We start from the raw sequence: 25,160 nt of genomic DNA on the forward strand, positions 1-25,160 counted from the left end.
AATAATCTTTGGATGTACTACAAGCAGAGGATATTTTTGGCCTTGTTTCTTGCCATGTCACCAGGCAGCTGCTTCAGAACCAGAATTACAAAGGTCCGCAGCTCTGGTAAAGTTCTGTTCAGGACCCACGGTGTGAATCTTATTGCTGCAGAGCCAAAGATGCTCACTGCAGGGATTCAGTGCTCAGGTCTCCTAGCAGCCCTGAATGCTCCCTCTCCAGCCAGGGGGGTAGGATTTCCTGGCATCCCTTTGGTGCTAGGGAAATACCCATACTACACTCAACTCCCATGGAGGAACACCTCCTGAAGTTGAAGATGGTGTAAACTGTTAGGATGTGCAGAAGGGAGAGAGGACAAAGCAGATGGTTGTTTTGGTCTCTTCCAGGCACTATGAACAAAGCTACTTATAATTTCTGGAATGAAAACATGGAGCATTTCCTTCTATTGGAATTTTTTAGATAAGCTTTTACTGAAATTATTCCAAACACACACAGGCACACACAGAGAGGAATTTCCTGTAAAGGCCATTTCTGTATTAAACCAGTGTTTTGGTGTTAATACAGGTTCCTTAACAGTTCATTTGGGCTGCAGTGGCAATGTTAACTTTGCTGAGGCAGACATTGCAGCTTGCTCTGGGAACCACCGTTCCCAAAGTGGGGAAGATGTGCTTAGAGAGCTCTCTCTAAAACTTGGGGTTTAGCCTTTATTTTTCTCTTGGGACCTTTTTTAGATAGGAAAATAGCTCCTGGCACTATCACAGGTCTTTTCCTCTACATTTTCCCTTCTCTCCTCTCTGCCCTTCTGCCATTTAGAACATCCCTTCTTTCTCTTTTGCCTTTCTTGTATGTCTTCCTCTTCTCACTGCTGTTTCTGTTGACACTCGGTTTGGTTCCCCTTCTCTCCCTGACACATTTCACGTGTCCATCTCCTCACTCCCCAGAAGGCTGCTTGCTGCTCAGAGCATGCAAGGACAGCATCATGTCCCTTTCTGGCTCTGAACGCTGAGCATATGCTGTCGCAGCTGAGTGGTGTGCAGCAACAGCAATCAGCCAGCGACATCCCCTCCCGCTCACTGCCTGAGCGCTGGCTGTTCTGCCAGCGCTGTGGTAAGACCCATTGCAGCAGCAGGAGAGGACAGCAGGCTCTGGGAAGAAGCCCTGAACCTTACCCATGGCAATATGTTTGCAGTGAAAAAGCTGAATGACTTGCAAGGTCATAGATTCTTGGTGCTCCTGTCCATTACTGTATACCACCCTGTCTGCTGGTTGAGAAATGGTAAGTTAAAAACCAACCTTTCCCCATGTTTTAGTACACTGCCAAACCCAAGTAGGTCCTATTTTGAAGCCTAGAGCAAGACTCTGTGGGATATAAGATGGGAGATCTACCATCAGCTAGTATATAGAGAAGGGGGAGAAGAGGCTCCAAAACTGTTCCTCAGCTCTCAGACTGTCTTTTCAGAGGAGTTTTATTCTCTTTCTTTATTGCTTGCCGGAGGAAAAGAAGGGTATCTGTACTGCCACCTTGGTGACCAGGAATGTGAATTTTCATTTCAAAAAACAGCGGAACTTCGATTCAGTTTCAGAAAGTACAAGCAGAAACATCTATCTCATCTTGAAAGTGAACCAAAGTCTCATTGGCAATTTGAAAGAAAATTAGAAATAGTCATGTTACTATAGTGATATTTGTTAAGTAGTCATTAGCTCTGAGCAAACACAGAAAACATTTTTCCATAGCTGTCACTGGAGTTACAATAATCAGATAATACTACTTAGTACTTGCTTAGTGCTTTTGAAACATCATCTTGAACTACTTTACAAAGGTCAGGACAAGCATTATTATTAAGGAATGAATGGGAAAGAAATCTCATTAACAGCAGCAGGGTGCAGATGACAATATAGCACAGCGTCACGCATAGACCTCTGTCTCAAGATGCTGCTAATGAAGAAAGCTCTAGAACTGATTGCCATTCTTATTATCTATCATCTCTGTATTGGGAAGGTCATGTATATAATATGCAGCTTCAGAACATTTTTTTTTTAACTGTTATCATGTAAGGAATTGCTTTCAATAAGTGAAAAAGATGTTGAAAAAGCCTTTTAGACCCGCGTAACTGCTTCTAGAAAATAAGAAACATTTTGTTGTCTGTGAGCACATAATCATTCATATATTCACGTACAGAGAAAGAGAGGGGGGAAAAGTCATTGGATTTAGGGATTTTAGAAAAGTGGATTTCATGGAAATGTTGATGTTACCTAAGTGATGAAGGAGCCTGAATTCTATTTTCAATAGTGGCTTAAGACTGGTTGAGTAGCTTCATGTGATCCCTTGATAGTCTTTAAATTTATGGTAGTTTGTGACAGTTTTCCTCAAAATCTCTATACTTGAGGTTAAACTTGACAAGGGTAAGCATTTCAGCTTGAAGTCCCAGCAGCATTTCTGTCTCTGAATTCCAAATTTCAGCTCTCCCAGTCAGCTGGACTTGGAGGCCTCCATAGCTTGGTAGAACAGGGATTTCCTGTGTGCCTTTGGGAAACAGAGAAGATTAATCATCTCATATACTGTGATCTAATGTTATGTCTGCAAACGAGATTTCCAGGCAACTGCTAGACATATGTTTTTGCATCCCGTATTTTTAGTTTGATAATGGCAATCTTAGATATAACTCATTTACAGACTAGTCTAGACCAGCCAAAAGACTCGATTTTATTAGGATATGGTTAGGCAGATGTTCTGGCAGCAGCTTCTCCAGCAACTCCACTGAACATGCTCAGCCTAGCTTTCCTCAGGAGATGGCAGCAGCAGCATTCCTGAGATGGCTGCAAACATTTCCATTTACTTTGGGGAGCGTGAGGTGCAAAGCAATAGTTGGGTGGGAAACAACTCTTCCCTCCCCCTGAAAAATCCTTCCTGCAGCCATGTGGAGTGTTATGCTTAGAAATACAGACCTGTGGGTGTTTCTTGCAGTGTGTGATGGCTGAAGGGGTACAGCTAAAGAAAAATTAGAGTTAGCTAGACTTTACCTGGACATTAAATAGATAACCCAAAATCGGTGTTTCCTTTTGATTCAGCTGAACAAAAGGCACTTCCAGCAATGCTGTGGCAGGGTAGCACCATCACGCGTCACCACTGCCAACTCGCCTACAGATGTCTCCTCTGTAGATGCCACGGAGGGATGAAGAAGAAAGGTGAGAGCAGGCTGACATTGTTTGGGCTGGGTCGTGAGCAGGATTTCACTTTGCCATGGGGGATGCATGGAAGGTGAGGGAGAAAAGAGCAGAGGGGCAATAACATGGCAGAAGCAGGCAGGGAGCAGACTAGGCTATTTTATGTTTTAAACTGTATGTTTTTCTGATGCTATATTGAGAGCACCTGAGCACTTACATATAATGATGAACATCTGTCATGTCTGGTTTGTACCATAATCCTTCCCACACAGGGAGGAGCAGGAGCAGAAAATTTTGTTTTCTGGAGACGTTTTCATTTGTTTGTCTTTAAATGCACGTGCTGCTGCATGACTGAAGAGGTCAGAGCGTCTCAGGCAGCAGTAGGTGAGGAGCTCCATTGCAGTGCAAGGTTCCCAGTGGGGCTTGCATGGGCAGGATCCACCCTGCTCACAGTTGTCCTGTGCACCAAATGCACAGAGATATCAAGGAATGTCTTCGTCTCAGATGTACAGAGTGTTTTTTTTAATACACCTTGGGCACAACTTCTTGAGCACTTTGATTATACCAATGTATTTAACTTTTTTCTAAATGTTATGCAAAGCCTGTATGTAGCTCAGAAAGAGGTTTGCTATGTATGCAGCATCCTGGCTTCCTGACAAAGGTAGCTATAGTGCTCCACATTACCTGGGTTTTTCTAGGGCTGTGGACTTCATGCTCAGATATACCACACGGCCTTAGTCCAGCTGACAAGTGACAAAAGCAAAAATAACCATTGCCCTGCTCTTACCCTCCACTCTTTTTGCCAATTGTAATTTGTGTTCCATTGTAGCCTGACACTTTTCATCGGTCCTTTGATCACATCCTAGTATGAGATGGTATTGGTGGCGATGACATAATTATCTGTAACAAAAGATGAGCTATGTGTGCTATTAACATATGGTTGCACATGAGTCCAGACCATCAGATTATTATACTTTGTTAGGAAAAAAAAAAAATTACAGTCTCTGATCATTAATGTAATGGCTACTCAAAAAAAAACCCAACCAAAACAAACAAACAAAACCCCCAAAACAAACAAAAAAAACCCCCAAACCAACAAAACCCCAACAACCTCAACCCCCAAAGAAACGAAGGGAAAAAAAAACCAAAACAGGAAAGACAATGATGCTGTAGGGTTTTTTCCTACTCGGTTCATCTACCCTGGCAGGAATCCCGCCTAGGGAGACAAGTTTTCCTACAAAAAGATGATATCTTGTCTCAGATCCACAGCTCTTCCCTCCCTCCATTTCTGCTGTCTTGTGTAGGCTGTAGGTTGCCCTGAGACAAGAGCAGTGCCCAGGTACTGAGTGACCTTCGGGGCTGCTTGAGTACATCAGCCAGGGTTAGATATTGAACACAAGCTGTTGACATTTTTTCCACTTACCCGTCCCAAAATGCTACCACATCCCAAGGGTGGCTACACAGCCCTCTTCTGCCTCATGCTTATGGAGGGTGGAAAGGGGCAGGTTTTGTGTAGGTCCTAGCAGGAAATGTGTAGATTTGAGGTATACCTGTGACCTTAACAAATAAAAATTTTTAAAAAGAAAGGGGGTGAGGGGGGTAGGGAGAATGGGTGGGAAAAAGGAGCTGCAGCCAAACCACATCTGCTTCAATGTGGAAGAGCTTGAACAGTTTTTGAGTTATTTATTCACATGCTCGGGATGCCAAGTAGTTGAATAAGGAAGACAAAGTGTGTTAGAGAAGGACTCATGACTTTCTTCCCAACACTCCTAAAAGACCCAGCTCCTTGGAAGGTCAAAGTAGGTGACTTTTGAGGATATAACATAAATATGTTTTCTAAAATGATATATTTTACCCCTGTCTAGAGCAGGTGTGTCAAGGGCTAGACTTGACACTATGATATTTATATGACAGCTGAAGAACTATCATTCAAGAAGGCCATAGCCATGACTGTGATAGTAATTACCTGCAGGGCAGAAGGGACGGGAGAGCCTACAGAAGCAGAGGTAGTGTGCAGAGTGGCAGTCCTTGTCTGAGAACTGGGAAGTGCTTCTATACTGCCTTTCCCATCACACCCTTCTGATTTCAAATGGTTAATGGTGTGGAGAGGTGAGTGGTCTCTGCTTTGTTGTCTCCAGGTGGCACAGCTGGAACCTGGCTGGATCTAGTTCTCTCACTGCAGCTGACAGAAAGAGGTTATTATTAGCAGAGGATGGTTTTTGAGGGAATACTTTAGAGAAATCTGAAGTATTTGCTGTTACAGAGCTGCTCCCAATTGCCAGGACATTTTACATTCTTTTCTGTCTTTAGAAGTGAAAACTGAGCAAGAAAACAATTTTTTCATGTATCCTCTTCCCACCTGAATTGGCAAATTGTAAGATCAGGAAGCTGAGTACAGATCAAAATGAGGGTGGCGAGACACAGGAAGAGCTTGCCACAAGATGCCATGGGAATTCCATCCTTGGAAATGTTCAGAACTTGAAAGGATATGACCACAAGCAACCTGCTCCAACTGCTAAGTTTAGACCTGCTTTGAGCAAGTGGTCAGACAACGCAACCTTCAGAAGCCAATTCCAATCTTGATCATTATGTGATTCTAGGAAAGAAGGATGAGAAAATAAACCAAAGAACCAAGACTGGCTCCATAAAAAGCACTTTTAATTTGTAAAATGAATTCCTGCAGTTAGCTGCAGCCAATTGAAATTCCACTTTAAAGAGAATAACCAGGAGCAGCAGCAACTCCAGTGTATGCTGCTTTTCAATCTCTCTTCACTACAGTCCCGTAAGAACTCACAGATAATCTTCCCGTCTTCCAAACAAACGTGTCTGTTCTTTGCTGTAATCCACCATCTGCAGCTGAAGTGCTCTGTCTGTCTTTACCAAATTTTCAGCGTTATTGCAAGACATACCGATTGCTCCCTGTGGTGAGAGTTATTGATAGTCCTTGATTATTTAGTGTGTGAGATGGATGAGTGAACCTCTAACGGAAATGTTCAACATTAAGAGTTTACAATTAAATTTAGTGACTCTGATAGACAAGAGGCTGACAGCTTTATAGACTCATATGCTCTAGTAACACTCTGCACCTAGGAAGGGTGCATTCTGATTATTAATTACTTGAAACAGGTTGAACTTTGAGATGTCAACAGTCACGGGTAATAGCACTACTTGGATTGTAATGTCTGGAGGTGGTCCCTCCAGACTATGAAGGTGATAAGATCTTCAGAAGTTTGGGGGGGGGGGGAAAAAGGAAAAAAAAAGAAGGGTACATAATGGCAAATGAAAAATGCATTGGCAAAAGAAAGTGATTCAGATTTTAATAAGCACATGGGATTATTCAGACACTTGCAGGTTCTCAATTAATTGTAAAGATTTGGCTATATGTGAAGAACCTCTTCATTCTTCACAGTGGTGATTCAAAAGACATAAGGATTGCTGGGAGGTCTGAAGAATAGAATTGAAAATAACACTCAGGGTATTATGTAAGTAAATACTTTGCATTCAGCTGGTATGATGACAATTCCAATTCAAAAAGGGTAGTAGAAGAAGAAAATGATTAACAGCATGTGAGTGGAGGTGAAATAGCCAGGGAATTCTTGGGAAATAAAAGATCAGTAAAAGGGTATAAGCATATCATAAGCCATGAACAATAATAACGAACAAAGCAAGAATGCTTTTAATTTCCTGTTTCTGTACTACAAGTGGAGAAGGAGGAGGACAACCAGAGAATCAAATTATGAGTTGACAGTCTGATGCTGTTGATAGGCAGGATGCATTAGACAAACACAGCTGGGCAAAGGGTCTCAGCCACAAGTGTCCAAGCCCAGGATAACGAAACGTGTCTGAAAAAAGGAGGTTCCCAACTGCAGTAGGCCCACCTACAGTTATTACCAAGTGAAATGCTGAAACACAATGGTCACAATCCCCACAACATGAACACCAGCACTAGGCATTTAGCTGAGTGTTGGTCTCAATATCCTTTTATCAGTTCTAACTGAAAATGACTGGCCTACCCATGACAAGAAAGGACAACGCTTGAAGTGATAACTATATATTTTCCTGTTACTCTGGAAAGCTATATAAGCATAGCAAAGCACAGCTCTTGTACGGCCCTGGGAGGCTGCCTGGCACATTAAGGAAGGCAAAGCCTCCAAGTGTCTCCAGCTGCGGCTCCCAGACCACATGCTCTGTCTCAGGGAGATAGTCTCTTCCCCTCTTCATCCCTGCCACACAGCTCATCAAAAGATAGATACTAAAGATGATCAAATCTCCTCTTGCTGTGATATGAGACTTTTGTTTTTGTGGCATGGTTGATTTAAAGGGGAGAAAAACCTAGAAGATCCCAGCATTGATAACAAAAAGGCAGCCAGGACTCACACCACCTGTTTTCCCCTGGTGCTTTTCTGTAGTGCTCGACTGGGTAGACTCTGGCAGCAGAAATGCACATTCTTTGACACAGCAGGTGGTTTTAGTGACAGTCTTCAACTTTGTTTAGCTGTTATCACAGAAAATCAGATTTGCTATGACTTTGTGCATGAAATAGTATTGCAGCAGTTCACCTTAATTAGACACAGAAACTAACTTTGGACTCCCCGTTGTCCTTCTGGATAGCAAGATCAGCCAAAAGTCTTGTGTCCATGCTAAATATTTGAGATTTTTTTTCTACCAGTTTGCTTTGTGTGGGCATGAAGACACAGTGCAGGCAGAACTGGCTGCATACTGTCTCTGGCTTGTTAAAAGTTTCACAGACAAAGGACAATGACAAAATGATAGTGGGCCTTTGCCTTTGCCTGACACAAGCTCATGACTTTGCAGAACACTTTGCAGTTACTGGACCTATTTAGGCATTCTTCCCACTCTGCAGAAGAGTTTTCACTTCACAGAAGTCTCTTTCTCAAGCATGTACTCATAAACTGACCTATGCCACCTCTTATCTTGCTCATCAAATAAATTCTCAGAATCTTTTTCAAAAACTTGGGGTGTTTTGGGTTTTTTTACTCCTTTAAACCATTTCATTGTTCTTCTCTGACCCAGTTCTGCTTTACAAACCTCTGTCTTGAAGTCTGAGCTTTGGAACTGGACAATCTATTCCAGGCAGTGCTGTCGGTGCCACCTTCTAAATCCACACAATTTACCCTGGTCAGTGTTACTTTATGTGTGCAACCCTTATTCATATGTTTTTAAATATGTCTAGTATCATTCATCTCACCATTAATCTGAGGCCGAGGTCCTATGGAAGGGTCTGACATTATTCAGTTTGCCCCATTTATTCCTTTTAAAACTAACATAATTTCTCAAGCAGTCTAAGCTTGCTGAAAATTGCTATGATCAGTGCTCACACAACTCTTTTGAAAAATTCTTGCATAGAAGAATTCTGTGGTTTTTAAATTGCTTCTATTGAATCCCTGCTGTTTAACACAATCCTAAAGGAGAGAAAGTACTTTATCATCATATGACATAATTGTATTATTTGTCATCTTTTCCTACTGCAGATAAATGTACTTCTATGCTCTGCCTTGTATCTATGATTATTGACAATTCTATCATTTCTGTTAATTCTTGGAACTTTCTTTGTTCAGACTCTGCTTTATGAACTCATAATTAACTCAGACCTTTCTGCAATAGGCTGCTGCTTCTTTTGCCTTCCTTCTCAGTGTTCCTGCATTTGCTGCTTCTGATTTGTATCAGTCAAAATATCAGAAAGGTCTTATTTTGTGAATATGTCTATAACATACATAACAGAAGACGAATATTTCTAATTAATGTATTGATATCGACACATGTATACACACACAGAGACACATAAATAATTGGGGGGTTATATGTATATTATTTAAGTTGCATATTTTGTCTCAACTGATTTTGTTTGCCATTTTTGTTTCCATCTCAGTAGAGGGATTACAGGTTTGGGTGTCAATTTTAAGTTGTCAGTCATGTTCACATAGTTCTGTCAAATTACTTTTTCCAAATGATTCATTCCCTTTACACTGTTTTCAGTTTCAAGAACACTATTTGTTACAAATAATATTTTTATTTCTCATCCTGATGCACAAAGCCAATGTAAAAAGTCATGATTACATCTGTACTGTGTGATCACATCCACATGACCACATAGAGCACAGTGAGGTCCTTTCTGTGATGCCAACACATCACATGTTATGGCTAGTTTCTGGCTCTGTGATCCAAACCCTAATTATCTGGCAAGATGAGGCCTAACACAAAGTTCCTTTGTGTTGGATGAACACATCTGATTTAAGACATGAACATACAAAGACAAGTTAGTATTGGCAGTGTCACACAGAACAGAAGCCCTTGTGATAATGCAGTATTCCCTCATGACTCTAAGTTATCGGTAGATGTGTAAAACGGTACACATCCTGTTCTCTAGTCTGTTTTTTTGTCATTAGAAGTGAATGCCAATTACAGCTCTAAGTCTTGGTAATAGTTGATACTTAAGAATCCAAGACACTGTGTTTCCCAGATATGAGACGATAATTTTTGACCCTGTCAAACTCCTGCCCTTCAGCCCACTTAATTTGCCTGAAATTGGATATACCCTATAGCCCTAGCAAGCTGGCCATGCAAATGTTCTCAGTAATACTTGCTAGGTGAAATGTATGCCCTTTAATGAACATTTCTGATTCCTTTTGTTCATTAATCAGGTCCCTGATATTGCTCTATAGGCAATTAGAGATATTTTTTTTCTTGCTCCTCATGTGCTTTGATGTCTTGATTAATTTTGTTCGCAAACCTTATTTTGGCAGTCAGTTCCTCTTTTCATCTTTTCCCTTACTTTTTTAAATAACTTCTGATTTTTTTTAGCTGGGCTGTCCCATGAAACTTTTTCATTATATTGACATAGATTCCATACAAATCATATAAACCTTTCACCATGCTGAAGGCTAACCAAATGTGCTAGCAGAAGAGACAACAGCAGTCTTATAACAATTACTTAGGCAAAAATGAAGCAGACAAAAAAAAACCCAGCAGTTTTTCTCTTCAGGTGAAAGTGAAAGACAAATTAATTCCAAGAGACCACCTACCTGTGCTCTTACTTTAGCCCACTTCTGAGTTTCTCTAAAACAGCCTAGAGACCACAAAGATGCTATATTGCAGCATCATTAGGCCACTGTCTTCAGTGTATCCTCATTACTGATTTCACAAACCTATTGAATCCCAAAGTACAGTAGAGGCTACACTATAACGTAGGGGTACCCAGCCAGCCTTAAATGAACTCACTTGCTACTACAGTCTGCAATGACCATAGCCCTAGAAGTGTAATTTACTGGAGAAGGCAAAGACAATTAGCTTGCTTTGACTTCTTTGCTGCTTCCTTTCCTGCTGTTATGACTCAAGCGATCCTGATCCCTTTTTTTCTTTTTTCTTCTTCTTTATATGTATCAGTTCTGAAAACTGGTTCTGACACTGCAGTACCTCACTGCAGACCTGCTAGTAGCTGTACTTAGAGAGTGGCTCCTTGTGTCTCTGCCTCAGGGAGATAGCACACCATCTGCTGTCTCCTTGTCCTTTCCAGGATGTTCTCTCAATTCCATTTTGGGGAGAAAGCATCTCACCAAACTACATTCTCATCTGCAAACTTGTTTTAAACATTACATCCTTGAACTAGAAATTAATCTAAACTATTATTGGAAATCTTTGTTTTAACCAAACACTGTCAAACTGACTATACTTTCTTGAATACTGATTGATTTCTTAAAAGTGTTAAACTTGACCTGAAACTCAAAAAAAAACCCCAAAATGAAACAAAAACCCCCAAGCTAAAACCTTAAACCTTCTAAGATAAGTGCTGAACTGTTTTGGACAAGGCTGTCTGACTTGTTTGTATAGATGGAGCTCTCTTTTATGGTCCTATAGCTGAGAATTATGTGACTGTGTCTTACTTTCCCATTTCCTTACAGTAGCTTTCCTTCCTTCTTGGCCACGTAGCACCTACAGAATCAGCTGCCATTACCATGTTGATGACCTAATGATCTAACATGTCAAATTCTTGTTTTCCTCTGCTGACCAGAGTGCAACCATCCTTCTCTATCTCCCTGTCCTGGTCGTGGTCTTGTCATTTCCATTGGTTATGAGACACAAATCTCTCCCGTTTGTCAGTGACCAGTTCTTTCTCCTTTGAAGCTTTGTCGTACCTTATGCTGCATTTCATCTCTACTTTTTGGGCTAATTTATCACTCTTCTGGAACAACCACAATTTTGCACTTCATATACAGAAAGTTTCTCCTGGCTTGTGGTAGAAAAAAAACCACAGCTCATCCATTGTCAGAAATAACCACTGTGGTTTATCATTACTGAACTCCCTAGTGAATACAGCTGCTAACCACATTTTTTTAAGGAAATATTTGAAAATATATAATAAATCTGCATGGTCTTGCGTATAAACTAAGGACCTACCCGGTGTTATGAAGAATCTCTTCCTTTGGTGGTTCTATTTTTATAATTCATCAGATGCAATATCTAAAATTAGCCAGTGGCCACTTGTAGAGGAAAAAATACTGAGTTAGATAATGTCACTGAATTGCAATGTTAGGAAATTTCTAAGCTCTGTGCGAAATTCCATACCCTTGACAAGTCATTGTACCCCAAAATATTTTGAAGGGGTTTCCAAATGAGTTGAAGAGCGGGCATGTATTATAACTGATATTTTTTCATTCTCCCTGTCTACAGCAGTAACAAGTAATAGTAACTACGGAAAACATTTTAATGATATAGACAGCTGGATAGAAGTCATCAGCTAATTTCATGTTGTCATAAATGCTTTTACACGATTTCCAGTTTACATAAGTTTATTATTATATTACAACTTGGAATTAATAATCAGATGAAACAGAAAAGACTTCTTAATAAGTATATGTTTGATGGGATAAGAATAAATCCTTGAAGATAAGTAAAAACATTGCAAAGACATTTATAAAATAACATGACATATTTAAGCATTCAAATCAGTAGAACTACAGGAAGACTAAGGTGAGGTAAGTAAATAGCAGCCAGGATTTAAACTCCCTGTTGCACCTCTTTGTATTGCAACAGCATGATAGCACTGATGTGGAACTGGACTTACTAGCTCTGAGGATCCACCACTCATAAAATTTTAATAACCTTTATAACATGCAGCTTTTCAGAGATAAAGAGCCTGGCTGTAAAATTACAAACAGTCTTTGTGTAGTAAAGGCTTAATATGCAGAATAGCATCTGGACTAAGATAGGCGAGAAAATACACATGCCCACTCCAGAATTAATCAGAAGACACTGTAAAAATCTTGGCTTTCAATATATATTATTGGGGGAGGGGAGGTTGTTGTTTTTGTTCATGACACTTATCACAAAACTTGATTCCTGTCAGAATCCCCTTTGAAGTACAGAGGTGTTGCTATTAAAGCCATAGGACTATTTTAGTACTCTAAGCCAGCCTCTGCTTCAATTATTCATATGTACTCCATATAAATTGTACTTGCAGAACTTGTGCTTTTGAAAACAGAAGCTCTTTAGGATAATTTCTTAGCCCTGTCCTTCACAATATATGTATATTCATAGCTCTTTAGTGTAGGATCTTAGCCCAATCCTTTCTGATATATGCATCTGCATAGCTTTAATTCAGGAGTAAGAGATTAGAAAACCAGTCATAGCAGTGAGGACAGTGATGAGGAAAAGGTGATGTTTGAGTGAGAAAGAGGCCCCTCAGCTGTGTGGAGGTGACACTGGAGGCAATGTTGAAGGGGAAGACAGAGGAGAAGAACCAGAAGAATGGAAGTCAGAAAGAAATAGGAACACTGGTGAGGAAATTGCAAAGAACCAAGCAGCTAATAAAGCACAGATCTTCACTAAAGATGCAGGTGGGAGCAATCAAATCCCAGGGAAGAACCTGGTCCTACCAAGAACATGCCTGCCAGCAGAGAAGCTGGAAGGGAAAGGAGGAATGAAGCTGGTGTTTGAGAGGACAGCATTTGCCAAAGGCTCATGACTGAATGAGAAGTCTGTTGGCAGACAGCAAGTCTGCATCAGTGCTAGAAAAGGTCAGCCAAGATGTAAACTCTTGGGTTTGGTACCAATTCATTGCCTTTCTAAGAAGGCCTGCCCCTCTCTTTCTGTCCTGCAGCTTTCAGCATCCTGAAACTAATGTACTGCTCTCCATATACAGCATTATGTAAAAAACCTTTTTTTTTCCTGTTCAGTCTCCTACAGCGTGCCAGGTGGCATGGAAGGCAGAACAGTTGCACAAAATGCCCTTTTTATATCAGGCAGCGTTTAAATCACGCTGTTCATGGAGTGTGGCCCCGTTCCCACTGAAGTCAGTGGGTGCTATTGAGCAAAGCTACTATGATGAGATTAGGCCTTATGCTTTTGAGGCACTGCCCCATTATAGTCCACACCTCAAATAGCATCTTTCCTCTAACAAACAAGCAGGGATGGATGGGAGCAAGCTGCTTCCCTGGCTGTTTCCTGCAGCACTATTTTATACCCACCGTCTGCCCACCCATCTGTTCAATCCCTGTTACAAAAACTGAAAACATTCCTGCTTTTTAAATGGGTGAAAAATGCCTCAAGAGAGGAATAGGTACTGTGAGATCTCCATGAAATTACTGCAATAGTTTTCTGAATTAAACGAGATAAAACCAGGAAATTAGGAAGAGTTTTATTTGTTAAAGGATACAGTCTTTCATGAGCATTTTGTGAAAGAAACATATTCTGCCAAGGAATTATCAAGAAGCCAGTGATCAACTCTGGTGCCACTCAGTCTCCATTTATGGACTCCTAGGTTAATCTTGAAGTGTTCAGCAGAGCAAAACTGCTGGCTGATGCTTCTGGGAGCCTTTACCTGTAAAGCAAGCTGCAGAGTTCAACCCCGAGTCCACAGAGCCGCCACAGAGGTTGGGCAGCCACCAGCCCTGGGGAGCACTCCACAGCCAAACTCCACATGGTAGCACCATCCGTCACTGGGTAGCTCTGGCCCTCTATGGACCTGGCTTTAGCCACAGGTAAAGCTTTGTTGCTCGTGACTAGGCCCTTGCTCACAGCTACTGTGAGGATGGCAGGCTGGTCTTCTCCTGGCTTGGGAAACAAGGACAAGGCAGAATTCAAAGATGGCAATGAGAGACTGGGAGAGCTGCTGCCATGGGGGACCCTTCCAGGACTCCTGGGCCCCTGTACAGGCAAGCCCCAGTGGGGAGCGGTAGATCTTGGTGACTCAGGGTGATGACTGCTTAGCTGTATTATCCAGGGCTGCTTCCCTTAAAAGAGGAACACTCCTTGCAATGACCAAGGCTGGTGCCTTGGAAAGGCGTCTTCAGAAAAGCCAGCAGATGATAGGAAGGATCCCTTTTAGTGAGGCTATGGTCCTTCTGTAAGCTGAGAGGGGAGAAAGGCTTTCAGGCTAGAAAGCAGGAAAGGGATTTCCTACAGCAGCCAGATAAGGAAGTCCATTAAGAAGCTCCTTGAAATGATGAAGTAAGGCTACTTGGCATTATGCCATGGTTTGGAGTGGCATATTGAGTCAGCAAAGACTTGGCAATACTTGGGGAGGGAGGGAATCTACTTGCTTTTAGATACAGTCCTAAGCATCGCCTTCAAATAACCCAGACTCCTAACTTGAAGTCTCACAGCTGGCTTTGCAAGTAGCTGGGGGATATTTGCGAGAACTTGGAAGAAAAACCTGTAGCAGGAACTATGCCTAACTATGTACGGGGAGTGGCTCATTATGTTTTATGGCTCCTAATTTTTGCTTTTCTGGTAATTAAACCAGTTTTTTCACCAGCTATACTTGGGGGGGGGCGGGGGAAATAGTAGACTGAAGACCCTCCTCATGACTGCTGCTGGGACCACCTGGGCTAGTGCACAGATGAAGATGGGTGGAGATGAAGTGCTTGTGTGGAAGCAGACCTGGCTGGAAAACAGCTTCAAGAGATCATGTAGCTCAGAGCTGTATGTGCCTTCTTATGAAAGTAGCCAAGTTCAAGCAATGTCTGCCTCATATGGCATCATGATCTAGTCTTAGATTAGGACCTGCTACTAGTCACAACTGTTCATTTTCATTTAAGAAAACAAAAAAAGAAAAAAGGTACTTGCTCTTTCCCAGAGTGGGCTGGTGCTGACTTTTCCTGACTTTTTATAAAGCCAAGACAGCTCAGCACCCTGGCTGTTTTTCATGCCATGACTAATGCCAGCTAGTTTCACTGAAATCAAGGTTTATTGAGTCTCTTTAAACATTCCTATTTGAAGCTTATGGTTTAAGCCCTTATCTGTGGAAAAGGAGTCATACACAACATGAAAATTAGTTTTAGCTTGAATCACTGAATGTGGATCCAGATTCCAATAACAAATAAGTCACTGGGATTTGGGGTATTTTAAAATATGAGTTTCAAATCAAACTGCTTTAACCTCTGTCGACGTTCTTTTCCACACAGAAGGTATCTTGCCACATTAAAGAACAGGCTTATCAGCAAATAATGTGTTGCAACAAAGACAGTCTTTTCCACTAGGCTTGTCTCCAATTAGAAAAATAAATATTAGAAAGTACTGAGGAGCTGCACTGAGCAGGAAAAGATTTAGCCAAGTTTCTAGCTGAAAGGATACTGTCTACCATAAAATTTGGCATGGAAGAAGGTTGAATATTGCCTCTGGTACAAATGGTGCTAATATTCATCTTAAAAGATTGATCCAACAACAATTACTCTCATTTTGTGCCATTTATAGACTACAAGTTCCACTCTGCAGTGCTTCACAGTGCTGCAGAGCAGAAGGCAGTCTGCAAGATGTGAAGCTGAATGTTGGGAACTGTAGTCTGTGCACAGTGCATCTCCATATTAGAGGTTATTATGAAAAAACTGTTTTCTGCAGGCAGACTGCAATATTTCCAACAGTTTCTAACTTTCAGTCTGCCTAACATTAGTCTTCTGATGCTTAGTTAAAAGGGAAAATTCTTCTGCAATTTGAACAGAAAGTATTTTACAAAAAAAAGCTGAAATAAACATTTTGTAGGTGATGTGAGAACTTTTATTTTTATAAAATTAATTTTTTGTCAGGTAAGCAAAAATAGATGGAATAAGACGACTCATAAATTCTGTGTAAGGAGCTTGTGGAATGCATGGTTCAGTCGAATGTATCTATTATTTTCTAAACTCAAATATCCCTGCAATTCTGTCTGAGCTTACAGAAAGTATAGCTGGCCAAAAGGTACGCCAAACACTAGAACAGAGACAAAACCAGTGGGGATTTGGGGAATCGGAGCCTGCTTTGCTGTTTCTAATTGGTATTTGGCCACTGAAGTCAGGGTGTCTGCGGTACGCCTGTGCCAGGAGTCCAGGCTGGTGCGCTACAGCCAGAGCAGGGCTCTGGCTCCCAGGTGCTGTGGCCACTCCTTGTGCTGCCCCTGCTCTTCCCAGACCCTGCTGCTTGTATCCAAATCCGGCATGGCTCACGTAATCTGCAGATACTGGCGCTCGGCAGTCGTTGCAGACCCAGAGGCCTGGAGTTTCAGTCCCAGGCTCTGGGGGTGCATTATGGGCTAAATGAGATCTTGCGCTCTGTGGTTAAGACTGTAATTGCCTTTGTCACCACTGTAAGGCTGCAGCTACTATCCATCTCCAGTAGATATAAATATATGTGCTGAAGGTAAGTAAAGGAAATCTTAATGTGCATGGGGTGGGGAAATATAGTTGGAAGTCTTTAAAGAAAGATGTGTATTAAAATAGAAGCTCCTGACTCCTACAGCAAATAACAGGTTTTCAAGAGCGTTTTCTTTTCTCCTGTGTTGGCAGCCACTTTGTTAGATAATTGCTGTATTCCAGCCAAATGATAATGCTACACAGCTTCTGGAGATTGTCTGGTGCTTATTAGGGCAGGGAGTTTGTCCATTTTATACGGGTTACAGACAAAATAATAGGAAACTTCTAGCATTCTGTCTTTACTGCTGTGCATACTATTGGGACTTAGATATCAGTTTTGCTGGTGAGATGTCTGTTTTCTAGTATCTAGCACAAGTGGTTGTGCTAGAGATGTATTTATTTTCTTCTGGAAGAGAAGGGTTCATAAATTTTTTATACTTATTAAGATGGGCTTTCTCTATTAAAAATGCAGGGAAAGGAAGAAACAGTGAAGTAGTCTTCTTCTAGACTAGGGGACTATGAAAGCAAGTAAGGAACTAAATTGTTGGGTTTTTTTCTTCTTCTCACTGCTCTGCTACTACTTATTATAGTGATGGAGGAGCACATCTACCTTCTTTCCCCAGACTCTGGTTTTATAGGAAGCATGTAGCGTGGAGAAGGACAGGCCGTACAGTGTGTTTGCCAAGCTGAGACGTGAAATTAAACAAAACAAGTTGCAGCTCTTTGAAACAGCCTCCTAATAACTCCATGACACAGTGGAAAGGGGCAGTCCTGTATCTCTTGTAAGACTATTTCAATCAGCTGGTCCAAATGCCAAAGTAAATCTCTACTGATTTGCCAACAAGCTTGTTTAAATGCAAGCAGTGCTTAGTTTGCTCAGCAGAACCATTTAGAAGGCCACATGGTGAGGCAAATTTGGCACTTTTTGCAGTTATGACAAAGTCTGGTACAGTAGCTCAGTACCCTGACAGGATACAGAGAGTGCCAGGTATTATTAAGGTTCCTGATCCATCCCTGAAAGTGCTTTAGGGCAGCATTTCCTTCACTGCAGCAAAGCACTGGGACCACAGTCAGGATTCAGCTGGCCAGGGTATACCTGAAAGTTTTGTCCTCTTGGCTCAAGGTCAAATCCTAAGTCCTCATATCATGCATGCCAGCCTTATCTTCTCTTGTCTGGTTACATAAGGTCACCTAAGATCCCTTTTTATAAAACGACATGAGGTAGATCACGGTCAGTGGCTTCTTAACGAGGTTTTTAGAATAAAGACTTAGGGATTTAATAGGGCAAAGGACCTCACCTTCATCTTTGAGTATATTTTTCTGAAAATTGAAGCCATTTGCTTCATCTGAGTGTAGAAAACCAGCCAAAGTAACTTTCTTCCAATGATAGGTCATTAAAGTTCTCATATTTAACATCAAGCTAGCTACTGTTGGCTCCTTTTATAGAAACTGGTTGTTCTAGAGAGCAATTCATCTCATCTGAAGAAAGACATCTAATGTAGGTCAAATGAATTGCTCTTTGGAGGCATCTATTTTTCTTTCTTGACTATAAAGGGAACTTGGGATGAGTAACTCAGATGCCTGAAAGTGAAAAATCTAAGTCAGGGGGAGATGAATCTCACTTGGAACAATGAGCCAGAGAAAACTCCACAGCAGGTGTTACCAAAAGATCAGTTGAAGAAACTTTCTAAGACTTGTTTTGAATTTTAGAAAGCAAGCATTCCTTATTACAGTGCTGGGAGCACGGGGATATCTCCTCCCAATGGGCTCACCTTGCCCTCGAATACTTGTCCCTTATATTCTGTATAATCATACATATGCATTAAATTTCCTCGAATTCCATACATATTCTATTGTCTTCCCAAGACTGATTTACATTAGTCCCTCCTTCTTTTGCACATGCGTAGTCTTCTGAATTGAGTCGAAGGGCTGGTTTTGCAACCACCAACCCAAATCCATTTCTAGATACTTCATGACCTGTTCATCTTAGTCTTCTTACGATGTTCTCTTGGCAAAACCTGCTAGGTTTCCATAAGATTCAGTTACATGTTCTTTTTCATCCCAGGTGTTCCTTTCAAGTTGGATCATAAACCTTGTCCATACAATACCAGGGCTTCTTGATCCCAGTTTTAACAACTACACTAGTACAAGGACGTCTTGATTACAATTGAATAATTATACTAAAGTTGTACATATACTAAGGTTATACATTAAACCTAAGGTTATACCTATACTAAGGTTATACATTAAACTTCTGGCATCGCTGGTATCACAGGGACATGTGATAAACCTCACCAGGAGACAGACTGCACCAGTATAAATGGTCAGTGTACATCTAATTAATATTTATTTTATGTTATTGTTTGACATACTAGTAATTTCTTAATAATAAATCCTTTCCCTCCGGCTTTATGGTGCCCATATTTTTTCTCTCTGCATTCTCAGATGATCTCTTCTTTTCCTGTCTGACAGTTCTTGGTTTTCCCTCTACCTCACTCTTCCTTTATTAGGTTTCTCCTGACCATCTCTTTCTCTCGACCTCTCTTGCAGACAAGAAGGGAGAGGAACCTTATAGCTGTCTCATGCAGAACCACATGAGCTCACAGTTTATCCCATACTGAAGAGCTTTAAGGAGTTGTACTTGTGTGGAGGAGGATCTGGCAGTTTCAGCACTATGGGCTGTCCTTGGCATTGCCACCGGTGCTCTTATTTGAGAGACTGGCTTCTTTTATCCCTTGTCTGATTTTGGGTTTTGTATCCTATTTTTATGACAAAGGCAACTGTACCAGCTTCCTGCTTCTGCAGGTGGAAGCAGCTGACTGGGAAAATGGCACAGCCTGCCCTGAACCAGGGAGAAGCCAAATCTGTTTGGCAGGGAGGCAGCAGGGACTGCTGGAGGCATATTTTTTTTTCAGACCAGGGACTCTTTAACCAAGCCACTACTTAGGGGCAGATATTCCTCTTTTGCTATAACAGCTTATTTGGAAGAGTTTTAGGTAGTGAGACCTGTTTGTAATTTCACCTGTAAGTTCACTGTACCTACAGGAATGCCCCTTCCACATGGATTAGGGGTTCTGCACACTCATGGCACAGATCCTGGGAACATCTTCCTCAAGGTCATTCCTCTTATTTTTAAAGTAATCTCTTCTAATATCCTGAGTGACTAATGGTATTCTAATTCATATTCTTTGACTTAACTTATTCACCACCCCTACCAGAGTCCCACATTTAGAAAAAAGCACAATGCAGCATTTTTCCCCTAGAACAGCAAAAAAGTTAATGTTTTATTATGTTCCCTGTAATATATTTGTAGAGGTGTTCTATGTAAGTCCTTGGAAAGATTACATGGATGATAGTTGTATGAAGTTTTAATTGATGCTGCCTCCTAAGAGATAATAGTCATGAGAGAGCCAGATCCTTCTGTGTGCAAATTGCTGTAATTTCATTGACCACCACTGAGCTTCACAAATCCACACAACCTGCGGATAAGGTCTATGAGGTCTCACTGAATCTTCAAAGTTCACTGTAAATGGATCCTACTCTATTTAAGACTGACATTAAGGAGCTATAAGTCATTTGTTGTAGTGGGAGCAACCTTTTTATCATTTTAAACTTTTGCTTTCTCTGTTATTCCTTAGTCCATTAGTTAATATTTTATTCTTCCTGTCTTTGTTCAGTGGCATTAATTTTGCTTATTAGTAAAAGTTGGTGGAAGATGTTAAAACGGGGAAGTGTCTCATGCATAATGTAGTTTTATTATTTGCCACTAATAAAAGACAGTGCCTTATTGCCTATTTGCACCACATTAGCTCTTACAACCTCAGCTAGATCAGGACCCCACTGTACTGGAGGGGTTTGCCATAAAAGAGAGTCCCTGAAGCAGAGGACCTAAAACTACAGAGATAAGAAACAGCAACTGAGGGAAACAAAAGAACAGGGAGGACATGAAAAGGTCTAGATAGGCATGAAAAATAGACTCTTATTTCTATCTGCACAATTCCTGGGTGTATTAAGCTGATCAGTAGCAATGATAGCACCTCTGTTATTTGCTCTTCCAGCAAGGCTAGGCTGAACAGAATTTAAATTTCAGAGCACTGCATACTAATTGTGTTTGTATTACCCACTTGCCTTTTTTCCTGTTTTTTTGAATGCTTTATCACAGGCTTTGTGTGAATTGTTTGGCCTGGGCAAATGGGAGTTAAAAGATCAGCCTCTCTCACAGCATCAAGGAAGCCAAGACTAATTGCTTGGATAATGACCTGCAGAGCAAAGTCCTCCCACCATTATGGTGCACCAGTTGATCCTTTGCCCTTTTGACAGGCACCAATGAATTGACAGCAGCCAGTCTAAAGCCATCATAACCTCAAAGACATGACTGGTATGTCACTAAAATGTAGTCGCTCCTTCTGCCATGAGATACATAGTGCTCCATGGTTTTAGTGAATGCAAATAGCATACCTTTAAAAACAGTATAATAATGAAGAGATGCATAGGACATCACATTTGCCAGATTGCTTGGTTTCTTAAAGCTCACTGAGGGGGCAGGGCAAAATTAGACTGTAAGTAATTAACTTCAGTTTAACATTCAGGAAGATTTGTCCAGAATCTCTTCTCATTTTCACTGATGCCACCTCCTATTTCCATTATTCATTTCAATAACCAGCATATTCACATAGTCATCCTTCCTGCTAGCCATTTTTCTCATCATTAACCTCGCAGACTTCTACTCTGCATATTTCTACTAGCAAAATTATTGAGGCCTTGGGCTTAAGAGGTTACTACCTAGTCCAGCAATGTTCTGAAAGAAGTAAGATAATAAGCAAGTATAAGAATTATCATCGCAGACTCTATTTACTGTTATCTATCTGATGAACCAGAAGGTTGCAAAGAAAACATGGTATCTACTATATGAAAACACTAAGGTAAAAGTAGTTTTAAGGTGGCAAAGAAGCATGAGTGAGCTAATTGAACTAACTGTATCTCCATGATTTTTCATCTCCACTAGCAGTCACGACCAACATGGTCTATCCAAACTTGTGCTGTACTCTGACATTTTCAAGAGTCCACACTGGCCTTCCTTTACAAAGTTACCCCAGCCCAGTTTGCAGGTAGATTACCTTCTTACAGCAACACATCCAAAACTGAACTGTGTTTCAGGAGACAACATACTGGCAATAAACTAGCTATGTTATTTACAAAATTCAGATCTGCAAAATCTTTGTGTCTTTTCTGTTATTACAGATTTTTAATGGGTTTGTATATAAAAGACTACTCCTCTTATCAGTACCTGTGGTAGCAGGCAGTTCTTTATGGAATTTGTATTTACCAGGGTATAGCATCTACTGAGGTTAGTGATTCAGAGGAAAGGCAGGTTTCTTGGCTGAAGAGCAAGCATCTTGATTTGTAGTTTTGACACAGCTGGAGATGCATGGCAGCAAGAAATTGAAGGAAGGATGTTGTTTGTGCATAAATAACTGAAACACCCAGACAGATATCTTCATAACTGGAATTCCTGCAAGAGCAAATTTTTATTGTGGGTTTTTGGTTTTTTTGTTTTTTTATTTTACTTTGCCTGTAAATCAACACTTATCTGATGCTGCAGAATTCAGTAGTCAAACATTTCCAGCTTGAAAAAGCTTCAGAAACTAAACCAATTCCTTTCTTGATCTCTGCAGAAGGAGGTTTGTTTCCCTCTTAGATATTTTTAGGAATGTAAGGCTATACATTCTTCTTGATTGAAATTGATTGTCCTGCTTCAAGATATGCAAGATGTTCTCTTCTAGAAATTTACTATGACTATACAGCTATTTGTTTAAGCATTTAAAAATGTGACTTATTTCTCTAGCAATAGGCCAATATTCCATTTACATTTCTGTTCAGTAGCTTTTCTTTTCACTGAGGTTTGCTCTGTCTCTAAGGATCTCTCTAGAAATATCAGCAAACTCATATATAATGAAGGCATTTTACAATATCATACCATAGGAGAGAGATAAATGTAAAACAAAATTCCATACAATCCTAAAATCAAATGGCTAGATCTTGAGTTTCCTTAGAGTGGATAATTTTTTCTTCTTAAAGGAAGGAAAAAAATTCTGTCTTCTGGGAATTGTGGTACAACTCCACCTCACATTTGATCTAGCAGTAGTACCTGACAGCAGTAGGTCCTAATCTGCATATAAAATGGGAAAAGGAAGTCTGGCTGGGAATAGACTTGGTAAAGTATGCTAAGAGAAGTCTTGCAGTTCCTCTTTATAAAGAATTACCCTGAGTACTCTGAAATTTCCAAAGTCATTCCAAATCCATTCCCAGTTTCAACTGTAATGCAGTTGGAAATATCTTTTGTATTTCTTGTATTCTTGCAGGCAGTCTAAAATGCCCCCAGGAGGATCAAATCTCTATTTCAGAAGTAATTCACCAAGACAGATAATTTTCCATTTATTTATTTGTTTATTTTCTAGATCGTTCAAATATGCCACATTGGTATTATCAAATCTGTGTGGACATAAACGCTTTGAATTCATGCTTGGATGGTAACCATGCTCATTAACATGCCGTATTCTTTGTCTGCAATGGTGTAATTATAACAAAAATCATTGCTGAGTGATGTTAGGGCAGACTTTATTGTTGGAATAACCAGGAATAGAGTAATTACTGGATGCTTTTAAAAAACGATAATAAGAAATCGTGCCCTCAAAAGTTCTGTGCTATTTTCTTCAGTGTCAATGTGCTTCTCAGATATCAGCTTGTGGATGACTGCTTCAAAGTGTGCTTTCTGCATGGAAAGGTAGACCGTTTTGTCTACCAAACTTTTTGTGCAGCAATTCAACTCCCATATAGATGCTATAAATTCTGAAATTGCTCACAGGAGTTTACACAGTGCAAATTCATCAGGCGTTTGTGAGACGAGCCATGCATATACTCAGAAATATCCTGGACTGCATGTTAAAGCCTAGTGACTGGTGAGCTGCACTGCTTCTGCTTCCAAAATACACACCTGGGCACATGGGGGTCTGATCAACAAGCAAACAAAGATCACATGCACTTACCAAAAGGCAAACATCATTCTGTGTCATGAAAGCAAATTCTATCTTGGTTAGATTTTCTCTTTTGTTTCTGATTCTAGCCTTTTATCAGCCTCTCACAGTGTAAAAATAATGCTCCTGGTCTTTCATGTTTTATTATTTAGCAAAGGCTTAAGAGGAAATTAGAATCTGCCCTCTTGTTTGGAGAATGATCAAGACAGGAGACTTACTTCATTCTCACCTCGTTAGGGCCTCTTTGAGACCATTTTGTCTCAGTATTCAGGATATTTACATTAGTCAATAAACAGACAAATGAAAAAGCAGGGGATTACCATAACTTTTCCCTGACCTTCAAAAAGGCTTTAGAATATCCAGTTGTCCCCAAGAAGTCAGAAGAAGGCTCAGGGACAAATTCCAACACAATTGCAGGTATATGCATTGAGACTAAGTCACTTGTCTCAGTGATGCAAACAGAAAAGCCTACATGAAAGAAAAGCCTATATAAAAAAATATGTTGAGAAAAAGTCTTGGGCTGATAAAATGACAACATTCTTCCACAGTCAACTGAATGCTTAACTATTGATTTTTCCAGAGCCAAAAATTTCCAGAGATTATGTTTCCTTTAGATAGTTGCAAGCATATACCTGCCTTTCAGCCTTTTGTGACAGGATTGTGAGCTATGAGGCAGCTTCCCTAGTGAGAGACTGGTTTCTCTCACTCTCCAGGACCACAGCCTAATGGAGAAATTTGCCTTCCTCCGGGGAGAGAATGCCATCCCTTAGAACTGAAGTCAAACAATTGATACAGGCTTGGCATTTCAGAGCACTGAGTGATGTTCCTGGCAAACGTTGCCACATTTGGGCTGTTAGTAACATTTCTTGAGGCAGTAACGCTACTGGATATTGGAAATGCTGTAGAAATATGTTCTCCCACTTTAATTGTAAAACAAAGAGTGAATTAAACAGTTCCACGCTGTGTACCAAAACTGTAGGAACTGTACTGTTAAATCATAAAAATCTTAAATCTTACTTTCAGCAGGGAACAGGGTACAGTCATATGCTGCTGGAGAGCTGAACTGCTGGCAGATGAGGCTGCTGGTGGGTGCTAGGAGCTGGACTCGCAGGAGCTCTGCCTTAAAGGTTTTGTTCCAGAGCGTGCGGGTGCTGGCTGCGCTTTGCTGGACCTTCTTCTGTAATGGTGATTTTAAAGTGACATCAGGGATGAATAAAAAGGTAGTCCTAACAGTGTGAAGTCTTGCCATTACTTTACTTAATGAAGGAGTCTGTGTGTGAAGTAGTTACATGTGTCTAACTGGTAAATCTTTTTCTCCTTCTCCTTCAGAGGGAAGCTCAG

At 40.7% G+C, this 25,160-nt stretch overlaps 2 protein-coding genes across 2 annotated transcripts in view; both read left to right on the plus strand.

The window, feature by feature from the left end:
* The window catches only part of NAV3 (neuron navigator 3), a 494,512-nt gene that overhangs the window by 419,978 nt on the left and 49,374 nt on the right, over positions 1–25,160 (plus strand). The gene's annotated exons all lie outside the window — the stretch shown is intronic.
* Positions 1–25,160, plus strand: part of LOC308065878 (uncharacterized protein) — a 27,252-nt gene continuing 2,092 nt past the window's right edge. The window contains exons 1-3 of the mRNA XM_080392498.1: positions 1–1,274; positions 3,068–3,184; positions 24,843–25,039. Of these exons, the coding sequence (XP_080248624.1) occupies positions 1,178–1,274; positions 3,068–3,184; positions 24,843–25,039 (411 nt within the window). The 5' untranslated portion in view covers positions 1–1,177. The remainder of the gene's footprint in view (positions 1,275–3,067; positions 3,185–24,842; positions 25,040–25,160) is intronic.

The sequence above is a fragment of the Falco punctatus genome, assembly GCF_963210335.1.
Source record: "Falco punctatus genome assembly, chromosome: 6".
Taxonomy (NCBI): domain Eukaryota; kingdom Metazoa; phylum Chordata; class Aves; order Falconiformes; family Falconidae; genus Falco; species Falco punctatus.